Source organism: Colletotrichum orchidophilum (genome assembly GCF_001831195.1).
Source record: "Colletotrichum orchidophilum strain IMI 309357 chromosome Unknown Scaffold_151.1, whole genome shotgun sequence".
NCBI classification, from domain to species: Eukaryota; Fungi; Ascomycota; class Sordariomycetes; order Glomerellales; family Glomerellaceae; genus Colletotrichum; species Colletotrichum orchidophilum.
In genome coordinates this window covers 66,376-91,057 of record NW_019173107.1, presented here as the reverse complement: position 1 = coordinate 91,057, position 24,682 = coordinate 66,376, and the positions used below count along the sequence as shown (strand labels likewise).

The window sequence follows — 24,682 nt, the reverse complement described above, 5'->3', positions numbered from 1 at the left end:
CCTGGGAGTATCTTTTTCTCCCATCCTCGGTATGAGTCCACATTCCGGGCAGCACTCCCCAGTATCATTCTCTCTCGGTACCGAAGTGTCCGGTCTGGCGGGCAATGACGAAGCAGCCTCTTGCCAACAATAACATGTGATAAACAACGAGACACAAACCTTGGCTGATTAGCTTGTGTTTCTTGTTGAACAATCTTCAGCACGATATCACATGCGAAAACGTAGTTTTGTTGGGGATTGCGTCACCTGCAAGTATGTTTATATCTCGAAGCAGGTCCGAAAAAGCAGATTAGCTTCGTTGAACTAAGAGCACGTCGGCTATTGCTGATGAACTGTATATGTCAGTAGAATTAGCACATTACCTTCGACAGATAAGATGGGTGCAGTTAATTTTACCTTGCAGCAGCATAATCAGGTCCGCTCCCGAAACTAAACTCTGTTCTTGGTCTGGACAGATCCATGGAAGCGTCGTCTTTGCATGCTTTGATGGAGGCCTACAACACTACATGCTTTGATGGAGGCCTACAACACTGCTCACACTTCGACACATGTGACAATTTCGTCATGACACGATCACACATGATCAAGGCCGCATGGATATTTAATCAGCGGAATTTCACGCCTTCCCAATCAGTCGAACATTCATTTCACCCCATATCAACTAGACGTGCTCAGCTCATTGTAACTCCAACACACAAATCGCACAACACCTGACCGATTATTGACAATGGCTGTGTCCGGCCTAGTAAAACCTACAGCTCCAACAGTTGGGTTGCGATCTCAGAGATCAACCTTTCGCCTCAATCAGATCGAAAAACTTCGAGCTAATGGTATTAGCGATCTGGTTGACTTGCCTCAGCTTGTTGTCTGTGGTGACCAATCTGCAGGCAAAAGCTCCGTGTTAGAGGGAATTACAGGCATACCATTCCCTCGTCAAGAAGGGCTCTGTACCCGATTTCCTACAGAGATTGTACTCCGGCACTCCAATGAGCCATTCAAGGCGAAAGCCACTATTCGGCCTCACAGTTCTCGCCCTCCTGGTGTGGCGAAAACCCTCCGCAATTACGAGCATGAGATGATGGAAGACCTCTCCGACCTTCCGGTTGCCATTGAGGAAGCCTCTAAGCTCATGGGAATACGTGGCTTCACCGACTCCCCTGACGATGCCGCATTTGCATCTGATGCTCTACGCATCGAAGTCACGGGTCCCACTGGTTTACAACTGAGCATTGTTGACCTTCCTGGTCTTATTTCAGTCTCCAACGAGGAACAGTCCCAAGCCGATGTTGACGCGGTTCATGCCATGGTTCGGAGCTACCTGCGGAGCACCCGAACGATTATCCTCGCTGTTGTTCAGGCCAGTAACGACTTTGCCAATCAAGGCATCATCAAAATTGCGCGCGAGTATGACCCAGATGGGCAGCGGACTGTTGGTATCATCACCAAACCCGATCTCATCAATGTCGGAGCCGAAGCCAAGCTCTCCAACATCGCCAAGAATAAGGACGCAATCAAGTTGAAACTCGGCTTTTTTCTTCTTAAGAACCCAAGTCCATCTGAGATGCAGGCTGATAGTGCGAATATCAGTCGCGCAGAGCGTGAGATGAACTTCTTTTCCTCGCCAGCATGGAAGGCCCAGAACCTTGACATGAGCCGGGTCGGCATTGAAAATCTGAAAGCTTTCCTCCAGGAGCTTCTAGATGAGCATCTCGAGGGAGAGCTGCCAAAGCTAAAGGACGAGGTTAGACGTGCTCTAAACACGTTGGAAAAAGAACTCGATGACATGGGTCCTGAACGACGGTCCCTCGGCGACATTCGATCTTTCATGACCAACCTCAGCATGCGTTATTATCAACTGGCTCAGGCGGCTTTGGATGGGAACTATCACTGCTCAGATGCCGCCTTCTTCGATAAAAAGAATGGAAGCAGACTCCGCTCTTTGGTTCACCAGCGGAACGGTGTGTTTGCCACCAAAATTCGCGCGCAAGGGCACAAACGCAAAATCACCGACAGCCCACCTACGCCTGTCTCAGATGGTGATCTTGGCTGTGACTGTGATGGCGATCAACTTGTCGTAACACGAAGCGAGATGATATCTTGGATCTGGGAGGTAAGTTTTTGGCCTAATCTCTCCATTGACTTGTACCAAGGCCAAGGCCAAGGCGGCTGACGAAATCAGACTTACAATGAAACCAGGGGGCGTGAGCTTCCTGGCAACTACAGCCACATTTTACTCGCTGAGCTTTTTCACGAACATTCCAGTCCATGGCGCAAGCTCGCAGAAGAGCACGTTTCTGCTGTTCTGGAAAATGTGTCGAAGTGGATTCAACAAGCGGTTTCTACACTATTCCATGAGGATCGTCTGCGCAGAGACATCAACAGTTTCTGCCAAGAGCAGTTGGAGCTGTCTAGAAAGACTGCATTCAAAGAACTCGAGCAAATAATTCTAGATGAAAACCGGCATCCGATTACGTACAATCATTATTACACCGAAAACATTCAAAAGGCGCGCAACGACTCGCAGAAAGAGCTACTAGAGAGCTCGCTCGCCATGATTGGAGGGGGCACCTTTCACGTCGGCCACCCTGATGACAGAAAACGTCTTATCGGTGGTCTGCAGCCCAGGCTATGCGTTGATATGGACCAGCAGGCATGTGAAGAGGCTCTTGCGGGTCTCAATGCTTACTACAAGGTTCGTCTGCAAACCTGCTTGATTGACTTCTGTCCGAGGCACTAATACTACTTCTCAGGTTGCGATGAAAACTTTTGTGGACAATATTTGTAGACAAGTCGTTGAACGTCACATTTTGGCCCCGCTGCCAGAGATCTTCAACCCCACGACAGTTTCACAACTCTCCGACGATGAGCTATTGCGCATTGGGTCAGAGCCGGAGAAGGAAATTGCCCGCCGGCAAAGACTCGGAGCCTCTGCTCAGGGCTTGCGGAGCAGTCTTCTTGAGTTGCAATGCTTGTCAGGTTAGTCAATGCTTAGATCGTAGAATGCGATGTCACATCTTGAGTAGACTGTTGGCTGGGTTTCTAAATCTCCGGACCTTTTAGAGATGGCTTTGTGATAGAAATTTTGTATGATTTGGATCGAAGTTGAAGTGTTTTTCGACTGAATTCACTCGTTCAAAGATATGTCGGATCACAGCGCTGGTTTTGTCCCACTTGGGTTTTCCAGCGCCTACGGATATATTCCAATATTGGTATCAATGGGATTTAGTATCTCAAACTTTGGTGGTGTTTCCGCATTGACGGCGTATCAGCTACCTGCGTGTTGCTGTATGCATCACTGGTGCTTTCGTGGTCAACGGGTGATAGTGTAAGTCGAACGGGACAGCACGGCTGTGCTTCAGACATGTGGAAGTCCTAGGATGGGTATCCTATCCCGTCGCCTTCGCTGTTCTTTTAGGGCTGCGAACTTCCAACCCAACGCCATTCGGCATCTGCCTCAACACGAGTCGGATTATATACTACTGAGGGATTTCTATTCAGTCAAGTACTTTCACTCTCCTTCGTGGGCCAGTCTGCTTTCTACGCCACCATGGATTACACTCTTTCCGGCCCTGGACCTGTCAGTAACCCGCCGGCAATCTGGCCTTTTGTTTTGTGAGATCTTCGGAGCAGTAGTTTGGTCCGGGTGTTCTCATTAAAAATCCTTCAACTATCGTGAGAGATGGGGCCACAAGGAGTTCCCCGGCAGCGGCAAACGGTCCCAGCTCCCCGTCACCCACTCCCCGGACCCGGACCCCAGCGCTCGAGTCGCACACCCCAGAGTTCGGGTTGGGTGAGCCCATCGCCTCCCGACTGCTCTTTGGCGGATAGACAAGACTTTCCTGAAGGACAAGAAAGAAGCATTCGACACCCCAATAGCGAGCCTTATCTGTCAAATTCCAGTTATCAGTGTGACAAGCTGAACACCTCGAATGTCTGTGGTCACACTACAGTCCCTGGTCGCATCCAAGACTGTCAACTGGCGTCTTGGTCTTCTCGACAGCTCTGGGGGCTCGGCTATCCGCATGGGTACCCTGCACTCCGGTAGACCGTACGTAATGAACAGACCTTAAACGTGGCGGTGTCTCTCTCCGGACCGGCGTGGAACGGCCAAGCATGACTTCACGCCCTAAAGTAAAAAGGGAGCCCACGACCGCGACCTGCCGACCGCCGGTGTAAGCACCGTCTACGCTTTTCCGCGGATATGCGTGGCTGTCGGCGGAAGTCCTGGGCGGAGGTGGGTGGAATCAATGGCATGGCGACAGCGAACGACCTCCGGCGCCACGGCCAAGACATTTTTCCCTCGCTGAGTTTTTTTCTCAGGATCCCACCCCTTTCTCTCACTCTCGTCACCCCCAAATCAAATTTCGGAACCCCATGCCCGACCCCCGCCCTCGCGCTCTCCCGCCGAGCCTCTCGGCAATGCTCGGCGCGGCACGGCATACGCCGTGGCGGACCAATGGGCGGAGGCCGCGGTCGTATCAACGTCGCCCGAGAGTCATGTCTGACGGATGCCAACTGGGCATAGTCACCCCGGCCATTTTGGTAACGAGCCTTGGTCTCTTGGATGCGCCGAATCCTTCCCTCCCCGTGGAGGAACGGTGGCAATGCGAATGCAAATTGGAGACTGTGAGTCTGACAAAGCTGTCATTGTCAACTGTCAAGATGGTGACACGACAAAATCTACGCTTTGTAGCGGGATTCTTTGGGTGGAAATTCTCGAAGGAGAATCGTTCTTGATTTCGACCAACTGAAGGTCTTGAAAATTATGATGAGCGATCAGTTGAAGCTGCAACATTGCGATGTAGATATGAGGCTCTGTTCGCTTAATGCACGAAGGCATACCATCGCCCAACGACCTCCTCCCGGTCGGTGAATGGCAACAACGAAGGCCCGTCGTCACCGCCAAGTTGTTATTCCAGCCAAGACCAATACCCAGACGACCATCCCGACATGACAAACTGACTCGACCAGTCAAGCTCCATCGTCCTATCTCTCGTCGCGCGGTCTCCTCCCTTTGGATCATCCAGAGACGACTCCTTTCGAGCCCGCTCTTCCTGTCAACCCTACCTCTACCAATGCCGCGTCCCAATGTTCCACCTCCTTCTATCCCAGTTACACACGCACCTGCGCTTTCTGGTTTTCTTCTGGCTTCTCAAAGTCCTACGCCGGTGGTCTGTGAACTTTCCGGTCCCTGTCTAGCTCGTTGGGACCAGTCTGGCATTATCAATCCAGACCCGTGCATCGACCAAGACACCACCAGACCCCCAAGTCGCCCGACCTTCATCGACCGCGACTTGTGGGTAACGCGGGGATGGAATGGATCCTCTTACACCTTCCTTTCGCGTGAAAAATGCCAACCCGCTGTGCCCTCTCCGAGCTGTGATATCCTTCTTGGCGAATCAAGAGATACGCGCTGTGCCCTATCTTCATTCTCGGTTGTGTCCCCATCCTGGCGTCCTGGGCACACCTCCCAGTTCCCAGCAAAGTTTCCCACGCGAACCGCTTCTCATTCGCCCCGTTGCGAAAGATGTAGCCATTCCTGGTTTTGCCATCGCCCCGGCCCCTGCTCGCCACATTGATAGACAAGACTCTTGGTGCAACCCAGATTCAGTTTGGCCCACGAGCTGGGTGCTCTTCATGTATATATCCCTCGCTCAGGTCGTCGATCAGGGTCTAGAGAATAACTCTCCTCCTTCTTCTCTTCTTCTCAGCGTAGCAGCGATCTCGTTACGGCTCGTTCTCCAGTCACTTGTCACTTCGTCTCCAGTGCATTTCACTGTTTAGTTCTGTTTCGTGACATCTAGGCTCCTTCCTCCGGTCCGAAAGTAAGCCTTAGATGGACAAGTCGGAATATGGCACGGCCGACAAGGCCGTCCGGGAGAATTCAAACTCCTCCATGGATCAAGTCCAGCAGCAGACTTCCGTCACCTCGGAGGTGTCGGTTCACGAGAAGAAGCCGTGGTGGCACCCGATCATCGAACCTGGTTCCGCCGTGCAGATCATCATCGCCGCTGCCATCGCCGTCGGTATCGGTCTGGGTGTCAAGACTGCCCACCCAGAAATCCCCGAAGCTGCAACGACCATTCTCATCATCCCCGGTAATCTTTGGTTGCGGTCCCTGAAAGCTGTCGGTTTGTCAACCTCGTTCCTCGGCGACTGCACCTGGTCACCAACTTGTAACATGCAAGCTAACACGGCTCTCAGTCCTGCCTCTGATCGTGACAGCCATGGTCCTCGCCGTCCAAAAGCTAAAGGAAATCTCTCACGGCGGCGCCAAGCTCGCCAAGTGGACGATCGGCTACTATGTCATCACCACCATCGTAGCCATCGTCCACTCCATCATCATGACCTCACAGGTCTGGGCTCGCCTCATGACAGTCGCCTCAGCCGAGTCCATCGCGACAGGCAGCATGTCCGAGAAGGACCAGGAGTCCTACGATGAAAGGAAAGACCAAGACATCCCCGCCACCGTCACCGAGCTCTTCAACTCCCTCATCCCGGCCAACGTTGTTGACGCCCTCGCCTCGGATCATCTCCTGGCCGTGCTCGTCAGCGCCGTCGTCATTGGCTACCTTATCGATAACCGCGACGGCCAGTCTTCCCTCATCAAGGCGGCGCGCGAGGTCGAGACCCTCATCATGATCATCATCACCTTCCTCATCAAGCTCGCGCCCATCGGCGTCTTCTTCCTTATCTTGCCAAACATGTTCAAGCTCGACATCAACGACATCGGCGTAAACCTCGGCATCTTGATGGGCGGCGCCATCAGCTCCATGTTCTTGCACCTCTTCATCATCCTCCCCCTCATATTCTTCGCCTTCACCCGCCAGAACCCATACACCCTCTGGTTCAGCTGCTCGCCGGCCTGGTTGACAGCGTGGGGAACAGCCTCCTCGGCCGCGACCCTAGCCGTCACCATGAAGTGCTGCCGTCAGACGCTCAAGGTTCCCGAAACGATCACCAAGTTCGCCGTGCCCCTCGGTTGTCTTGTGAACATGGACGGAACCGCCATTTACTTCCCGATTGTCGTCGTCTTCCTCGCTCAGACCCAGGGTCACGTCCTCAACGCGGCCGACTACATCATCATCCTGCTGTTGTCGACTCTGGCCTCCATCGGCACCACTCCCATTCCCAGCTCGTCCCTCGTTCTGACCGTCATGATCTCTTCGAGCGTCGGCATTCCTCCTAGCGGGATGTACGGTGTGGTTGTCGCCATCGACTGGTTCATTGACCGATTCCGCACTGCTACCAACGTTAGCGGTGATTTATTCGCTGCCGTTATTGTCACCAAGATGACCGGTGTCACTGATCCTGTTGACGGCTCTGAAATTGTTGAGGAAGACGTTAGGCACAACGACGAGCGCGTCTGAGAGACTCGTGTGTAAGAAGGAAATAGGAAGAATAGTAATTTTGATAGAATGATGACCACTTTGGTTCAATCCCGAGAACCATTAAGCCAGTCACCAATGTACTGCCAACATTGCCTTCCTGTGACTCATGTCTGCCTTCCATGGGCCTGCCTAATAGAAAGAGACGTTGATATGGCGCTAGGATTGTGTACGTGATGTCCAGTATCGCGCGGCTAAGGAGTCGGAATGCCGCATCAATGTGAAGACAAATAGGCGGTTCCACCCCGAACCAGTCAAGGAGCTTCTTAGCAACTCCTTGGGAGACAGGGTATCTGCAAGTCGACTTATCTGGTATGCCAGAGTACTGAACGGTAACCTATCAAGTTGCCGATAGAGGCATCTTCTTTCGAGAGCGGCAGACTTCCTTGTTGTCACAAGTCTACTCTAATTTAATCACGGCAAAGATCCGTGCGAAAGAACTGACTGAGAAACCCAACCACTTGCTGCATTATGCTTCTAACAGGGTTGAAAATAGATGTCCAGCAAAAAGATGCTGCCGAAGATGCTCCAAACCTGCGCTGAACCGCACAAAAACCAAAGACTGTGACACCAGGCCACCAGCCATCCCCGCCCCCTCGAGTCTGTAACAATTGTCAGTAAAACTCCTTCCTCCTCCTCTTGGTATTGTTATGCCAGACACGCGCCTTATTCTCCTTCTCCGTCGCTTCGACCCTTAACCACCCATAATCCGAGTCGAACCCGAGGCCCTCGTTAGCAGCACACTCCTCGCGCGCCCGCTTCCGCGTCTCAGCCTGCCCCTTTGACCGAAACTTGGCCTCCTCGGCCTCCCCAGCCCGAGCTCTCCACTCCGCCACCACGAGCGGGGGGTCCTGCGCCTCGTCGGGTCCTGGCACCGCGCTCCGCCAACCTTTTCTCACGTCCAGGTCGGGCAGCTCCAGCCCGAACCTGTCCGTGTCCGCGTCGGCGGCGTACGTGAGCAGCATGTCGTGGTACGGTTTATTCAGTGGGTCATCAGACGATAGCTCCGTCTCAAAGTACGGCCCTTGAAGTTGTCTCTGGGTTGCAGGGTCCATAATTATACCCATGGTGATATCACTCGGCTCCATCGCCTTCTTCGTCTCTTCAGAGATGAGATAACGCTCAGCGTCTGTGGACCGGTCTCCCTCCCATTCCCACTTTTCAGTGTTTTCTTTGTATTCACACCCCGGCCACCACGGCATCGTCGGCCAGCGATCCCAAACTTCAAAGGCATACGTATCGATATGATACCCGCAACTTACACCATCATACCTCTCAAACACAGGCAGTTCAGGACTTATATACGTGACGGGTTGGAAGTGACGTAGACAAGCGTCAGTAACGAGGAGGATCTGCTTTCTATTTTGGCTTCTGGGACACAGGGAAAACCCCTGCCGGGACGACGGGTTCCCGTACACTCTCATCTGGAAGACTGGTCTTTTCGACGAATGCGACGGCTCTGAAGGAGATGCCAGGTCATTTGAAGGAGATGCCGGGTCACCTAAAGGAGATGCCGAGTTCCCTGAAGGAGATGATGGGTCCTCTGAAGGAGACGCCGGGTTACCTGAAGAAGGTGCCGAGTCGCAGATATCCGGAGGGCGTGTAAAGGTAATCACCTCGGTAGCGAAATAGTCCGCTATGAGGTAGAGCATCTCGTGGTACCCCGCCTCTTTGGGTAGGCCAGAGTTCGGATCATTCTGGTTGAGGCAGCGGAGAAGATCTTGAGACCCCCAGTTCGCAATGTCGTCCTGGTCCACGCACGCGGCCGAGTCGGCGAGCAACTGACAATACATCCGAAATCGATCTGAGCCCGGGGTCGCCAATTGCCGGTGAAACCAGTTGGCCAGTTTACCCTTAATTCGTTTCGCGTAATCATATCGATCGTGAACGAGGATTCTGTCAAGTTTGAATATGTTATTAGCCTGATAACCTAGGTCAAAACCAAAAGCATTTGGAAATGCAGGATGCGGTATGGTAGGCAGGGGAATACTTACGACAGAGAATACCACAGACTATCCTCGTTCTTCGGGACGGGGTTCGCAAAGAAGGTATGTGGTAGAATTTCCCGTTCCCCCTCACACTTTTCCAGCGGAAACTTGAAGAATGGCTCGGCCCGGAACCCATAACACGGAACAAGATCCTTCCACTCCGCTTTCTCCCGCTCTCGCGCGTCCAGGAGCATGTTAGTTGTCGCCAGCCAGGTCTTGCCCGACCTACGATGCTCCCTCGCCCGCTCATCCGTGTCCGCCTGTCTATCACTTCCATATAACCTCTGGAAGGTATCGTAGTCCACCGGGATCGGGACGTTCTGGTCCCAATTGGTCAGTCTCAGATCGACCGGCGCATCCTTGCAGACGCCGTCCTCCCAGACCGCTATCTCCAGCTGCTTGTGCGGCTGCCAGTCCTTGTTTCCGGGCCGTCGGATGCCCGCTATGGTCCTCACAGCCGACAGGACCCGCCTGTTGGCCTCGAGGAACCGCCGGTGCTCCACTGACCCCTTTTTTGACTCGCCGCCCTCGATGTAGATTTTCCAGAGCGTATTGTTGCACCAGTCCAGGAACTCGTGGGCCGGCGGTCTGGCAGCTTGTGGCTGGCCATCCCTGCTGTGCAAGCCCAGAATCTTGTAGGCGAGATCCACGTTCCCGTGGTCTGGGGAACACCCGAGAATCTCTTGGATTTTGGGGTATGAGGCGGGCTCTTCCCACTGTTCAGGGAACTGGACGCCAGCCATTCTGCGGTACGGTATTTTTGTAAGGTTACGGTAAGATCGAACTGAGATGACTTTGAAGAACTGGTCAGATTGTTGGTATTTGTTGGTTGTTAGGTCTTGAGTTCTTGAGTTAGATTGCGGAATGAGTTGGGTATTTTCCCTTGCCCTCGTTCAAGCAGCCATCTGTTGGCTTGCTCATATATGCAGCATATCTTTACATCCTGAGCCAAAGAGACCCAGAAAAACATGAAAGAGTGTGTTGTATTCCGAGTCAAAGAAGGAAACGAAGTTAACAATGTGGGCTTGTGAGCATTATGCCAGGTATGAAAGGCATTGTCAAGGTCTCAGAGACTTAAGGAACTGCTTGGTGGTAAACACAGGGAATCCACAAGCAAGCTTCAATTAAGTCTAAGACTCGTCCCATTGCCTTGTTGACTGCACCCTCTGCATAAAAACAACAAAGTAAACGGGAGCATCGTATGTAGTTAAAAGAAGATACTTCTAAGGTGTCTCTATCCCAAGCACGCCATGCATTCCTCTCTCGGCCCATCTATTCGCTCCTTATCCCAGAACACCTAAGGTGTCAAAAAGAAACTCCTTCTCCACGCTTTGCCATGCCTTTGTCCAAAACCTCCATAGTTCTCGAATGCCTCAGATGCCATCGCACCAAGAGGTGACAATCAAATGCCTCGATAGTATCCTACGCCCCTCGACCCTCCACGTCCCTCTCATTCGCCCCAAAGACAACATTAAAAAAACCAGTACGAAGGACCACTTACAGCAAGCAGCAATGACGGCAATGCTTGGTTGGCAAAGATCAGGGTTGACAAAAGCACAAAACTCCTCAAATACACCCCCTTATTCACAAAGGGGCTTCGGGTATTGTGTAATGCTTGTACAATATTCCTCCATACCACCCCATCATACTCGCTCTACCGGCCGCCCTCCCACTTCCTCTTCGCGCCACTACCACCACCACCAGTCTCAAAGCTTAGATCAACGCTCCAAAGCGAGTCCCAAACCACGCTCTTCTTTGTCGGGCTGTCGACACTGACCCCGCTCCTCTGACGCTGCAGCCTCAAGGGCGATCGAGCTTTCTGACCGAAATCAGTGAGAAGGGGCAAGCCTGGGGACCAGAGAGATAGAGGGAAAGAAAAGAGGGACTTTTCGATCTAGGGGCCAACGAGAGAATCGATCATGTTTCGTACCTCAGGCGACCTGGGTCTATCGTCACCCGCCTGCGCGGGACCATGACCCTCTTCAGCAAGCGGGCTCGAAGCCTGCCCCGCCTGCCCCAACTGCTCGTGTCCGTTTGTCGACGATCCCAACTGGTCGCCTTCGGGGGGGTTCGTCTCGGTCGGAGTATCCGGCGCAACAGCGCGGAGGGAATTCGTCTCGCTGCCCAACGCATTACCCTTGAGCAATGCCGCACCACCTCCGCCTACGGCAAAAGGGAGGGCGCGTTTCGAGTTGGAACTGCTTCGACGGCTCTCGAGGCTCTTGCTGAGCGCCTTGCTGACGCCCTCGATACTGTGGGTATTGGCACGCTGCTTGTCCTTGCCATTTGTCTGCGCATGGGTGTGCATGTCCGCCATGGCCTCGACATTGTTCGTCGCGATCGTAGACTTGCCGAGTCCAGGCGTGGCTGGCGCGCCGGGCTTGTCCTCGTGCGCGTCGATCAGGTACCACCGCAGGCCATCGGAAAGCTGGAAGGGGTTATCATCCTCTTCGCCATTGACCGAGTCGGTGTCGGGGAGATGCTTGTGCAAGCTCTTTGAGAGATCCACAACGCGTTCCTGCACCCTGGTGATGCGAGCCACGAGCCACTCGCGGGACCGTAGACGATGGGCATCCGTCTCCCGTAAAAAGTAGTGAGGAAAGCCAACGTTGAAAGCAGCCCATGCGCCAGCCGTTTGATTCCTGGTGGGGAGGAACAGAGCAAGGTCTCCCTCCTTGAAATGCTTAAAGGCAATCTTCTCGTGCGAGTCCCGCTGAAGGGTGTGCGCCTTCTCCCTGTACGCGCGCGCATCTCGCTGAAGCTTCCGGGCAAGATGCTCGACATCCTTGACACGCTTGTAGACCGTCTCAGCGAATAGATCCATATCAAAGGTGCCCAGCCGTGTCATAAAAGCATCGTACTTCTCCGTCTCTGCATCGGCATCGTTGCCATTCATCCAGTACAACAACTCCAGGTCGGTGCTATCGGCCAGAGTGCGACTGGTGAGCATACCAGAGCGGCGAATCATGGACTGAGCAGGGTCAGACGAGTCGTTCGCATTGTGGTATTGGCTCATAGTGCCTCTCTCGGACCTCGGAACCTTCTGGATCGTCATTGTCGCGTCTTGTCGTGTGACGGAGAAGCCCAACCGCTCCAACAGGCGGCACAGTCTGTCGTTCTGCGAGTAGAGACGCTGCGTCAGATCCTTGGTCTTTTCAGATCTGGACTCAAAATGACCGAGAACAGTCGAAAGCTTAGCTTGGGACTTCTCCATCTTCTCCTTGTAGAGCCGCAACTCCTCTTCGAGACTGCCGACTTGAGATTGCCTAGAGGCAAGCTCCTCGGTGATGGAACTGATGCGCCCTTCTTCCTCGTCGAGCTTCTTCCTGAGGCTCTCCGAGCCCGTCTCGCCATCGGCAATCTTGGCACGAAGCTGATCAAGCTGCCCTCGACCCTCGGCGGCCTCCTGCTCAAGAGCGACCACGCGTGCCTTTTCTCCATCCAGGTTTTCCTTCATATGCCGAGATTTGTCCTCTTCGGAAGCAAGTTTGTTCTTCGTTTCCGAAATAGCGGCCTTCAAAGTCTTAATCTGCTCATCAGCCTGCTCGAGGTCGGCCTTGAGAATTGATCGGTCGCTTTCCAGAGTCTTCATATTGGCCGTGACGTCGGTAGCCCGGTAGATGAGTGCGTCGATGAGATCGTTAAGGTCCTCTGTGGTATCATCGTTCGGTGATAACTGATCGTGAACGTCACGGAGCGCCTTTAGTTGTGTATCAGCAGTCTCCTGTGCGATACCTAGAACCTTGGCTAGCTTCTTCGCTTCGTTGTTGGCGGTCTGTAAATGCTTGTCGAGAGACTCGTTCTGTTCCCTCTGAAGTCGCGCCTCATTGCGTAGGAAATCGACTTGGCCCTGGGCCTTGAGAGCCTCGTCTTTTTGCTCCTTCTGCAGCTTTTCAACCTCGGTCTCCAGCTCCTGCATTCTCTCAACGTAGGTAGCCTTTTCGTTCTCTCTCGACTCGCCAAAATTCTCAATCTCATCTTCAGTGTCTTCAATACGGGCCTTGAGTCCTTTGATCTCGTTCTCTAATGACTTCCGCTCTTCAACGAATTCCCGCTGCAGAGCCTCCATGTTCTCAAGAAGCTCTTTTTTGGTAGAATTGGCCTCCTCCATCCGGCCCTTCACATCGTCGTGCGCTGTAGCCCGGACGTTGAGATCCTTCTCATATGCTGCGGATTTCTCCCTCTCCGTGTTGAGCTCGCTCTCCAGACGCTGTATTCTCTGCTGGGCCTCGGCATCATCGGATGACTGACGCTTTTCCAACTCACTTTCCAATTGCTGCACTCTTTTCGCCAAGGCCTCTGAGTGGTTGTCAGAGTTTCGACGAGCATTCAATTCACTTTCGAGCTGCTGTATCCTCTGTAAAAGTGCTTCCGAATTTCCCGTAGAGCGGCGATGGTCATCTGCAGTCGCGGTCGACTTGATTGAGTTGGTCGAGTCATTCCTCTCATGTCCGAACAAGCCACCGATGCCAGGTCGAGATGCTGCGCTTTGCCTGTGAAGCAAGTCCTCCAGCCTTCGCACGCGACTCTCCGCCGTCTTCAACTTATTCTCCAACTTCGATTTGTCGTCTTGAAGATTGCGCAGCAACTCATCATCCCCACGGATCATCAAGCCACTCCGTCCGAGGGCGGCTTCGTGGACACTACCATTCTTGAAGGCCTTCAACCTCTTCGACTGCTGCTTCGTAGGGCTGCTCAACTCATTCACGAGCTTCATCACATCCTCGATGATGTCGACTTCGGCTTGCTGTTTCTGGAGGTGCTCGAGGAACTCCTCCAGATCTCTTTTGACCATACTGGGCCAAGTTTCCTCCTCACCGAGCAAGTTGACCTCGAGACCAAGTACGTTTGCCTCGGTCTTGTCCGATCCGTACATGCTACCGACCATCTTGTGCCATTTCCTCCGTCTCTTGGACTCCTCGTCCTGGAACAGCGCCATCTCGTTGGCCAGTGTCGACGAATCCGTCTTGATCTTGTCAGACCACTCCCGGCGACGAACGGCTTCGGAGACGAAAGAGGCGTACATGTATGGGAGCTGGTGCATGAGACGCAGGTAGTCAAATGTCGTCATATCGTCCTCGGCTTGGTTCAAAACGTTAATCTGATTTTTAACGCTGCTGTGCAGAGTGGTGATCTCGGTGATGTTGCGCATGAAAGCAATGGATTCGGCGGATATCGCGTTCCGCGCCTGGGTGACGTAGAGCAGCATGTCATCCATCTCCGCGGAACGTTTCTTCAAGCTTGGGATGAGGCGTGATGTGTGGTTCTCCGCCGTCCGCGAGGCTTGAAGGACGTTGGGTTGTGTATCCTGGTACTCCAAGACGATGTGGTAATCCGTCTCTATCTTCGTGGCCACGGCTTCGACATCCTGAAGCAACTGCTGCGCCTCGCCACTATGCGACAGCGCCGAGCGGCCAACGAGGTTATCAAAGTCTCCTATTAGCTGCTCCAAACCGCCATACATCTTGTTCGCGGCCTTCTCCAGGTCCGTCGCCTTGGTCGTGAACTTTTTCAAGGATGTCGGCGCCAACCGTCCCGACTTCTTCGCAGTGTCGATCTCGATCAGGTCTTCCAGCGTAGTCGGTTTCTTCTTGAGGTCCCGGGAGGTCATGAACCGCACCATTGCAGCGGAAATGGGCACACTGCGCGCCACGGTGAGATAGTGCTCCCAGTTCTCAGCAAGCTGCTCGTACTCGCCGAGCACAGGTTCTAACCACTTCTTCAGCTCGGCGTACTTGGGCTCAATCTGTTTCACACTAATCTCCAGATTGGCCATGGCCGCATCGAGACACTTGATCATGACGTCCATCTCTGCATACCGCTCCTGAACCTCGGCCGCCATACGTGCCGAGTCGTCGACGATGCCAAGGGCCCATACCTGGCGCTCCTTATAGAGAGCTTGCCATTCTGATAGAATACGGATGTTGCCGATGTAGTTGGGGGCGTTCGGGACAGCATAGCGTTTCGGGAGTGGGAGCTCGGACTTTGGGGACGAGGCGGCGTTGGGGGAATTCGGTTGAGATATTCGAATGTCGTAGATGTAGATCTCCGTCTGCGACAAAAGGTCAGCAAAAGCTCTTGCACGTAGAGAGAAATAACACCGTACCTCCTGGTGAAGAGTCTGCAGCTTCACACTCCGACCTTGGGCAGTCAAAGCAACGACCTGGTGCGCCGGAATCGATGTCTGCCTTGCGATCCAGGCCTTGAGGTCATCGAGCCTAACGGTTCAATCTGTCAGCCTGCGCCTCCACCCCGCGCGAGAGGCAACGGTGACTTACGCGGAGAACTGTGTCGTGTCCACCTGCAGGCGCTGGCCCGTATGGGCTATCAACACCTGCGTCGCCATCCCCAGAACATCTCCGAAAAGACGAAGAGTTGCGACAGCTAGCCTGCGGTCCAGTCTTTGCAATAATAGTTTCGAAGTTTGACGCAGCTATGCAGTAGAGTCGGCAAAGGACGTCGCCCGGTAAGCAGAATGGTGCGCGCTCACAAACTTTTGGTGTAATCGTTGTCGTCGTCGTCGTTGTCGTCGTCGTCGTCGTCGTCGTCGTCGTTTGCGAGGGCCGGAGAGGGGTGTGAAGGAACGGCGGTCGTTGCAAAAGCGCAAAGGGTTCGTTCGCGAGTTTCCAAGACGTGACCGCTGAAGTGCCTCCGGAGCTCGTGCAGGTTGCAAACCCACTAAAAACATGTGGGAGGCATAGCGTGATGCCGCCTCGTGATGCCGCGAGTCATTTGATTGGATGGTGAGGGTGCACCGGCCATTGATAAGATAACAGCTCCAGGATGGGGCTGACAAGGCGTACCCGCCACGACCTCTCCTCTCAGCTCCCTGCCTGCTCCACAGTCCGGACCCGAACCCCAGACCGCCGGATTTCCGCGAGTCGGGAGATGAATGCGATTTGAGCGAGAGTCGCGTGTCGCGTCCGGAAGGCGGGGCGGTGACATTCGGACACCGGATTCATCCCATACAATAGTTTCTGCCATCTGATGCTAGGAGCCATTTTCAACCATGGATGAGCCACCAAGCCAAAGCCTTTCGACAGCCAACAAAGCTGGCGAAGTTCCTGTCCTGCTCCTTTCCGAGGACGAGCAGCGCGTCCTTGCTCTTTACGATGAGCTTCGCGGCCTCGAAGTCAAGGTTGCTCTCGTGAAGGCGCAACAGAACTATGTCTCAGGTACCTATCCCACCTGAAGGCGGTAGAGAATATCCAGTTCGGCTAACTAACATGCTGGATAGACTCAACAACACCAAACACAGAAGAAAACATAAGACGAGTCCAGCAGGACGCGTCAACGGCGCGTGCAGGATGGCTTCTAAGGAACCATATCACGGATAGCGTCATGACTGCCAACCCCATTCTCAAAGCCGTCCACGGGAGCACGCAGTCAACGCCCATCGAAACGTACGCTCATTTTCCTGTTCATTGCGCGCAGAACTGCAGTCTCTATGATGAGAGTGCCTGTCAACTTGGCATTTGAGTGCTAATATGAATCAGTGACCTCCTACCGCACATCCAATTCCGCGATAACATCTCCGTTGCTCTCGCCAACAAATCAGAAGACATCCGCAATCTCGCCAACCAGCTGACCGAGGTGGAGGCCGACACCCTCCGAGTAGGCCGGAAGAACGTCGAGCTCACGGCCGAGATTCTAAGACTCGCCGAGGATGCAGAGAAGAGAAGAGCGGGCGAGACCGACGACTCCGCCATGCAGGAGGATATGACCAGACTCCAAGCCGAGATGAAGGCGAGCAGACAGCGGTGGAAAGTCATGAAAGGCACGGCCAGCGCCGTGGTCGTTGGGAGCGGGGTGGACTGGTCCAGAGATGAAGCGCTGCGGGATGTAGTACTGGACCCCGAAGATGACGAATAATTAACGCATGGTAGACTTGGAGACAAAACCATCATGTTGGTCACGATGCGCGAGGGCAAGGGGGACAAAAACACTCGATGCTGAGGGAGGCTACAGGCTGGCATCTATGGATGTATCGGTCCGTCCTCAACGACCTGTCTCATCTCAGGTACATCGTATCAGGAATCAGGGACCTGAATTGGCGACGACTAGGACGGCGCAGGCTCGAGGGGTTCGAGGGACTCGTCAGATGGAGTGGACCAAGGTCAAGTCCTCAGTACCTCGAAGAAGCCTTCGCGTCAACCCGCCCTACACACATATGCAGGTACAGACCCTCAGTCAAGCCGTGGTCGCTGCTCGCGTCGGCGGTCCAGATGGTTGTCAATACCAGATCACGGAGCTCGCCCTGCTCTACGCAAGATCGATGTACTGTTGCTCACAGCACGGCACAGCATCGGCACCTGAGGGCACTTTTGGCTCCCAAGCTCACGTTCGGCCCCTGCCGCCTCCACACGTTCCTCACCACTCACGAAGGCTCACGAAGACAGACAGGGCTTAGCGTGACCCCGAAAGCTATGACCACGGTGATGCCGAATCACGTGGGAGAGCTTGGCTCTGAGACCTGTTTTCGTGGCCAATGCTTGAGCTCGATGCTGCGTGCCAGCATCAGGTGCCCTCTGTAGAAACTCTGAGATGCAAAAGGTTGGCATTTGTATGATGAAACGCGTTTCAATACCTTGAGAGGAGCCGATAAGGGTCACGGGGGCCCAAAGGAGTTGCAGTGAGCTTCGTTGTTCAATCCTGATGACTTTCACGCGCAAACTGTCAGAAGTCCTGTGCTGCGATCAACGCAGGCTTCAAGGTGAACCACGCGCTTCGCGTGTCCATTTCATATCAAGTGGTTGCGCGAGATTGATGCCTTTCCAGATTAGATAATCAATATCCTTCAGGGCCCGTAAAGAAGAGCAGAGAGAGAGAGAAAAAGGGACTGAAAGTTGGGGGGAGTGCAAAGCTCCCCGTCAGTCGAGCTCTGTGTCTGCTGCGACAGATCAGCCAGGAGGTCCAGGAGGAGTGGAGCTTGGCTCGCGTTGAACTGCACTATACCTCAGTCTCCATGTACCTTGGTGTGCAGGTCCTAGGCGTGAGCAGCGAGAGTGTTTGGCGTGGGAGGGGGTGTGTGGTATGTGGAAGAGGGTGACTGAGTGAGAAAGTGGGAGTCTTCAGTCAGGGAGGGCCAAAACTGCCGAGGAAGCATCAGGTACAGCACAGTATCAGTAAAGCAATGGCAACCAGACCAGCGAAATTGCCTGGCTCCGTGTATCCGCTGCAAGTCGTCGGTACTTTGCGCACTTTGTTCGCCAGGCCGTCACCACCGCCTTCCAAGTTTCCAGTGCCAGGCCAGCCAACCAGGGAACAAGCGGGCAAAAGCAAAATGGCTGGGCCCGGCGGCCTGACTGGAATGGTAAAATGGTGCGGCAACGCCCTTCTGCTGAGCAGTGGGCAGACACAGCTTGTCTGGCCCATGACAAAACGCGCTGCCGGCTTGCCAATTTGCAGAGGAGACCTGCATTGGGCGTCTTGGGTGCGCATTGGGTGCGTTGGGTGCATTGGAGCGGGGGGGCGTCTTGACTGTCGTTGCAGGCATTGCCCAGTCTAATGCTTCGAGGTACACAAGACGCCCGCATACTTTGAGCGCATGACGAAGTATTCCACCCTTCTTTGACGCCCAGAGTGTTGCACCGCCTGGCTGCTGCCCGCTTCATGGTGTGCCGGTGTAAGAAGAAGTAGAACAGAGACGAGATAGACCCGCCGCTCGCCGTCGGTCTTCGGCCGCCATGCAATGGCGAGCTAATAGCCTGATAGGGTTTCCTTTGGGAGCAAGTTCAGAGCCAATGGTTGAGCAAATCGGCTGTCCTTTTCGCAGTGGGATCCGATGGCCTCAGCTCCGAATTAGTTCATCACTCCAAAGCGAGAGAGCAGCAGATAACCTACGCCAGCTACCTTGCTGTTAGTAAGCCGAACAGTATGTAGTACACACGTGTGCCGTAGAGCTCTCGGGGAATTCATCCAGAGAACAGATGAGTCGACAGCAGAGGGGAGGCTGGGGAGGTCCCAAGTGTACCACGAGCTGCCCGTGAGGGGTGGATTGGGCGCATTCGCCCAAGCTGATTCCGGAGTTGGTGGACCGCGTTTGAGGTACCTTGAGCCAAGTAGCGGTACAAGGCAATCTCGTATGAGGGTACATGGGGCGTATGCATGAATCAAGTACCCAAGATTCCGTTTCGGCCAGCCTGGATGCCATCCCCATCATTGAGCCATCATGACTTCCGGTCGTTCCAATGTCGCATCTCCCTGAGCAAAAGCGTGAGGTCCTGTTGCTGCACTTCACGCCTCGTCAGCCGATGCTTATTAGTCCATGCTCACCAGCCAATGGGAGTTGCCACTAGATACCTACCTACACAACCGTAGCCTCGCTGGGTTACATGAATGAAGACACTCCCTACACGTTATGCGGATGCTTTGATGGCGGTGGTCTGGAATTGAGCCGTCTGAAGTCGCACGAGTCTGTTGGTATAAGCTTCCTCGGGCTCATGAGCTCTCTTCAAGTCGCGTTGAGCTGGTGGGTGGCTTCGCGCCGGAACTCAGCTAATGGTGTAGCAATCTGTGCCGCACATGAAAGCCACCATTGGCTCTGCCGTACGTATCCAGTCTAACCGCGTCGACCAGCAACCCAGGGCGAGCGGGACACGGAGCGTTTGTCGACGGCTCTGAGCCGACGGTACCTGTGGACCTTGGTACGCTTTGGAGGCGATCTCCTTGGGTGTGTTAATGGGACAAGCCACTTGGATGAGGGGGAATGCCGCAAAGTGTGTCGCGTAGTGTTTTAGTGTGGATGAGATTGCGTAGCGACGTCCAGGAAGCACAACCACTTACACAGTGTGTGAGCGTGTAAGTGAGCTTGTCCCCCCATTTTCCAAAACACCGAATCCTCCACCACCCAAAGGGGCTCCATCGGTTTCCCAAATATCCAGCCTGCCGAGCTATGTTGTCTTGGTAAAAAGCCGAAAGTTGCAAAGGCTTATCAGCAGAAGACGCTAAGAAGACAACATCGCGAACATGAGGTCACTGACACCCACAGCCCCAGCAAAGCGCAAGTGATAGGCATGTCAGTGTGTCCGAAGTATAGGTTGTCTGCCGTGGAGAAAGTTTGCTCAGATGGCGTAGGAAGTGATGTCGTCCCATAGATCCAAGTCAGGACGTGCAGATATCAGATTCCGTGGAGGGCTTGGAGGAGAAGCTTGTTGAGATCAACCATCCGACATCGAGAAATTGCGAATACTCCGGGCAAAGAGTCAAGGTGGATAGACAGTAACTACCTTTGTCGAGGCAACGCTGGCAACTAGACTCCCGTCTTCCCCGGACGGAGCGGTCAGTCTTCAACGTCTGACCGATGTACCTGCAGGATGTCTAGCGAATGATGCCTGGTCCAGGCCAAGTACAGTCGATCGCAGCAGGTGTGTCACTGCACGCCTCTGTCGTGTACAGAGTCGTCTCCCTTATGTCGCCTCACTGCCATATGAAGGATGGTATGAGTATCAGGGTGTGCCAGGCTAAGGTACTTGTCATTGCGCTGAATCGTCCCTCAAATGAACTGGCGGGAGGTGGTGTTGAGAGAGGTCATGGATCCAAATGGTAGCTGTTGATGGTATGGTGGTGTAAGTCTACAGCGATATGGTGTTGGTAGAAAGTGAAGGCTGAATGAAAAACATGAAGAGCCATTGCTCGGCCGTTCATTGCCAGGAACATCAGCAGCTGGTAGTGGAGGGGAGGGATTGGGAATGGGAATGGGAATGGCATCACTTGGACAACTGGCTGATGGATGAGAGACGGTCTGTGTCAGCAGTGACAAGAGGAAGGGAAGAAGTGGGGTGAAGGGAAAGTACGAGATGCTTCAAAAACTGAAAGGAGGCAGGGGGGAGGACTCAACCGGTCCTCACCTCAGAAGCTCAGACATTGACGAAAGGCCGGCACGTAGCCGTAGGTAGGCCCGTAGCAAGCGGAGCGGAAGGAAGGCGAAACGACTACAAAGTACACGGTGCGAAAATATGGAACCAAACCAAGGTACAAAGGGAAAGTACAGTACTTCGGTGCGGAGTTTTGCGCGGGCGTTGTACCTGTACAGTACCACACAGTAATAGCAGCGGCAAACCCAGAGCAAGGACTGTTGGGGAAGGAGTGATTGAAATGGGTGGCAGCTTGACAAGACCCGACGGGACAAGACAACCTAGAGACGGAAGGCAAAAGAAGAGCACCGCAGGAGGGCAGGAATCACACAAGGGCCAGATCCTGCTTCTTTTCCCTGCCCTTATCTGGCAAGGTACAGCTTTGGCTACGCCTACTACCTACCTTACCACCTGAAGCTAAGGCTGTTGGCGCCTGTCGGCCTAGCTGGTGGATGAAATGTTACTCCTGCCTTCCTCATCGCACCGGCGGCGCGTTCCGCATTTATTGTCGCGCAATGTCCACGCCTGACTTGGTCTGGTCTGGTTCCGCTGCTTGACCTGTTGCAAAGGAATTAGATAAACAGGTGAAGTGGTTGCGTGCGGAGACGCTTGCATAATGAGGTAGGAAGGTATCTTTCCGTACTGGCCAAGGTACTGTGATACTTGGGCTAATGTACCCGTAGCTGGCCGCTTCAAGGTGCGCAGTCGTTGTCCCCTGGCAGATGCGACGGGTAGGAAGGGGGTAGGCGGAAGGAGTGAAAGAAACGCGAGGTACTTTGCACGGCAGCGTCTGGCGCAAGGTACCTTTACCTTGTGGGTGGGCGCGGACTGTGACTAGGACTTGGACTTCCATGTAGGAGGGGGGATGATGGTAGGAGAAGGATGGGGAAAGAAGGGTCAAGCTGGACGCTGGCGGAAAAGGGAAGAGGAGGGAAGGGGCGCACGTCGACTCTCAGGGAGGGAAGGTGCGCCCACATCCTTTCCCTTCTCACTGCGCCTTCCCCCTCTCTTGCCTCTCTCCTCTTTTTTGGCCCTTTGCCTGCGTACGGGTGCCCAGCGTGCCCAGTGTTGCCCAGTGCCAGGCCAGTCACCACCCAGTAAGGGTGTTGCCAATGCCAGTGCGCAGACCTCTTTTTTTTTTTTTTTTTTTCGTGCCTGGTTTGGTACGGATACCTGCCCAGCCTACCCAGACACCCATCCCCTCGCAGCCATTCAGCGCGCAGCACCCAGCCCAGGCACAGGCGAGAAAGCGACGGGAAGGAAAGTAAAGTGACAAGCGTCCGGCGTCCGCAGGCAAAAAGCTGAGTGATCCGAGGAGAGAAAGAGGAGGAGAGCACGTCCAAGGTGACCCCTCTCCCTCTTCCCACACGGTACACCCCCAGTCAACTCGCCCAGTCGCCAGTCGCAGTCAGTCCTGGCCCGGTCCCAGACTCCCCAGCAAAAACAAGTGCACCCAGGCGCGTTGCTCCCGCACAATCACTCCCCCATAGTAAAAAGGCTGCTTGGCCCTCCCCCCATACATTTTCTTCCCTCTTCTTCTCCCATACAAATCTCCCACCCAAATCCTCCTCTCCTACAATCCGCACTCTCGCAATACCACATTTTGCTGCCCTCGCGCACTCAACCCCGTGAGTACCTATTGCCCATATACCATTGCCCACTTGCACCCTACCACCGCAAAACACACGCGCAACATCTTTCTTTTCTATATCCACTGCCGCTGAAAATTTGATGTAACGGCCTTGAATTGCAGCTCAGAAATCGCTTTTTTTACAAAGTCGATATCGTGGGTGCGATCAGTCGCTAAGCTTCGAATTTTGGCGTGCACCTCTGCGTCTCATTGCACGCTCGTCCATCACCCAGCTTCACCCAAAGAGCTTTCCAGCTAACAAGAGCTTGACGCGTCCAGATCACCACACCAACACCTCTCTTTCCACCTCTCAAAACTCCTCCCAGGTATGCTTCACGATCTCTCTTGGACGACTCTGAGCTTCAAATTGCAATTACTTCGCGTTGCGGAGCGCAATTGCACTTGCGCCTCGATCACCACACACCCTGGCTCCCGCTTCACCGCGGCCCTCTTAGCCCATGGCAACCTTTGCGCGGCGGCACGGTGGCCTCGTGGTCATGTTGTGATGTCGCACCGAGTTGCCCGCAAAGACTTGATCCCTTCGCTCCCCATCACAACATCACATCCATCTTCTCATTCACGCAGTTGAATTAACACTCTGTCCCAGATACCCAAAATGCCTAAGGCCGCCACCAAGCGAGGTGCCGCTAAGGACACCAAGAAGCGCGCGAAGAAGGGTAAGTCACCATGTCGATATCGACCGTGCCTCAGGACGCTGCGCGGCTCGGGCAAGCCTGAACTTCAGGGCAGCTTTGGGAGACAATTCTTGAAGAATTGTCTTCCAAGCTACGCCTTGGATGACATGAACTTGCTCGCTCTGCACTGCCCCTGTACAGGTGCATTATCTAGTCAACGCCAGACAGCTAACATGTCCAGACCCCAATGCCCCCAAGCGTGGTCTTTCCGCCTACATGTTCTTCGCCAACGAGCAACGCGAGAACGTCCGTGAAGAGAACCCCGGCATCTCCTTCGGCCAGGTCGGCAAGATCCTTGGTGAGCGCTGGAAGGCCCTCAACGACAAGCAGCGCGGCCCCTACGAGGCCAAGGCCGCCACCGACAAGAAGCGCTATGAGGACGAGAAGCAGGCCTACAACGTAAGACACTACCCCACCCTCCATCTGGCCGTGTTGTGCTGAAGCTAATTAGTCCCTGTAAAGGCCGAACAAGAGGAGGATGAATCCTCTTGATTGCTGTATTTCTGCTGCTTCTCGGTCCGAACGGGTGGCGTCGAGTTACTTTTTGCGCACATCTTTCGGACTTTCCTTGTAACTTTGGGCTCGGCGGTGTATGATGGTATTGAAATGGGTTGCTTTTCTCGTTATTCAGGATCGGCAGGAAGGGCGATTTGAGGCAGGCGAAGCTCTCACGCCTCCCCGCGTCAATAGCAGAGCTGGTCATGCCGCCGGTCGCGGAACGAAATTGTCCACGATTAGGACACAATGACATTTGACGGCTCACGTTGACAAACTTAACTACTCTCAGTCCAACGTGGTGTGAGTGAATGTCTGCCGTGAACTTGTGCATATCAAGGTAGGGAAGGATGATTCGCCAATCATGGTACTCTATCGTATCTGCCCTGGTTTTTCAGGGGTCCTTCCCCGGGTCCAGGGATCTGGGTTAATGGGGCCCTATTCTTGTCCAGCCACTCAAGCGTCTCCATCCCTACGACCTCGTTGTGTCATGGGATTTGGTAGGGCGCAATGACTAGATCGCCATTTCCCACTGATGCAGGTTGCCCGAAGCCGGTTGGGAAACATTCAAAACGCGATAGCCAAAGGTGGACCAGCTTGAGTGGTCCGCAGCTCTCGAGGGCTTTCCCCT

The 24,682-nt window shown here is 54.0% G+C and overlaps 6 protein-coding genes across 6 annotated transcripts; 4 read left to right on the top strand and 2 right to left on the bottom strand.

The window, feature by feature from the left end:
* Positions 1-1,075: 1,075 nt before the first annotated feature.
* CORC01_12391 (vacuolar sorting protein VPS1) lies at positions 1,076-4,525 on the top strand (the record flags this gene model as incomplete). The annotated part of the gene is made up of 8 exons (XM_022624012.1): positions 1,076-2,110; positions 2,180-2,692; positions 2,751-2,976; positions 3,499-3,577; positions 3,680-3,785; positions 3,951-4,048; positions 4,133-4,234; positions 4,321-4,525. 8 exons carry the CDS (start codon positions 1,076-1,078, stop codon positions 4,523-4,525), a joined length of 2,364 nt encoding a protein of 787 aa, XP_022469498.1.
* Positions 4,526-5,836: 1,311 nt separating this feature from the next.
* On the top strand, positions 5,837-7,370 carry CORC01_12390 (Sodium:dicarboxylate symporter family protein; the record flags this gene model as incomplete). The annotated part of the gene is made up of 2 exons (XM_022624011.1): positions 5,837-6,131; positions 6,205-7,370. The coding sequence occupies 2 exons, from the start codon at positions 5,837-5,839 to the stop codon at positions 7,368-7,370; spliced, it is 1,461 nt and encodes a 486-aa protein (XP_022469497.1).
* A 632-nt stretch (positions 7,371-8,002) lies between these two features.
* CORC01_12389 (uncharacterized protein) lies at positions 8,003-10,119 on the bottom strand (the record flags this gene model as incomplete). Its single annotated transcript, XM_022624010.1, has 2 exons — positions 8,003-9,284; positions 9,383-10,119. The coding sequence occupies 2 exons, from the start codon at positions 10,117-10,119 to the stop codon at positions 8,003-8,005; spliced, it is 2,019 nt and encodes a 672-aa protein (XP_022469496.1).
* Positions 10,120-11,030: 911 nt separating this feature from the next.
* Positions 11,031-15,722, bottom strand: CORC01_12388 (uncharacterized protein; the record flags this gene model as incomplete). The annotated part of the gene is made up of 4 exons (XM_022624009.1): positions 11,031-11,195; positions 11,307-15,428; positions 15,483-15,594; positions 15,655-15,722. 4 exons carry the CDS (start codon positions 15,720-15,722, stop codon positions 11,031-11,033), a joined length of 4,467 nt encoding a protein of 1,488 aa, XP_022469495.1.
* Positions 15,723-16,385: 663 nt separating this feature from the next.
* Positions 16,386-17,248, top strand: CORC01_12387 (uncharacterized protein; the record flags this gene model as incomplete). Its single annotated transcript, XM_022624008.1, has 3 exons — positions 16,386-16,551; positions 16,614-16,779; positions 16,873-17,248. The coding sequence occupies 3 exons, from the start codon at positions 16,386-16,388 to the stop codon at positions 17,246-17,248; spliced, it is 708 nt and encodes a 235-aa protein (XP_022469494.1).
* Positions 17,249-23,477: 6,229 nt separating this feature from the next.
* On the top strand, positions 23,478-24,048 carry CORC01_12386 (HMG box protein; the record flags this gene model as incomplete). The annotated part of the gene is made up of 3 exons (XM_022624007.1): positions 23,478-23,538; positions 23,738-23,955; positions 24,019-24,048. 3 exons carry the CDS (start codon positions 23,478-23,480, stop codon positions 24,046-24,048), a joined length of 309 nt encoding a protein of 102 aa, XP_022469493.1.
* Between the last annotated feature and the right edge of the window lie 634 nt (positions 24,049-24,682).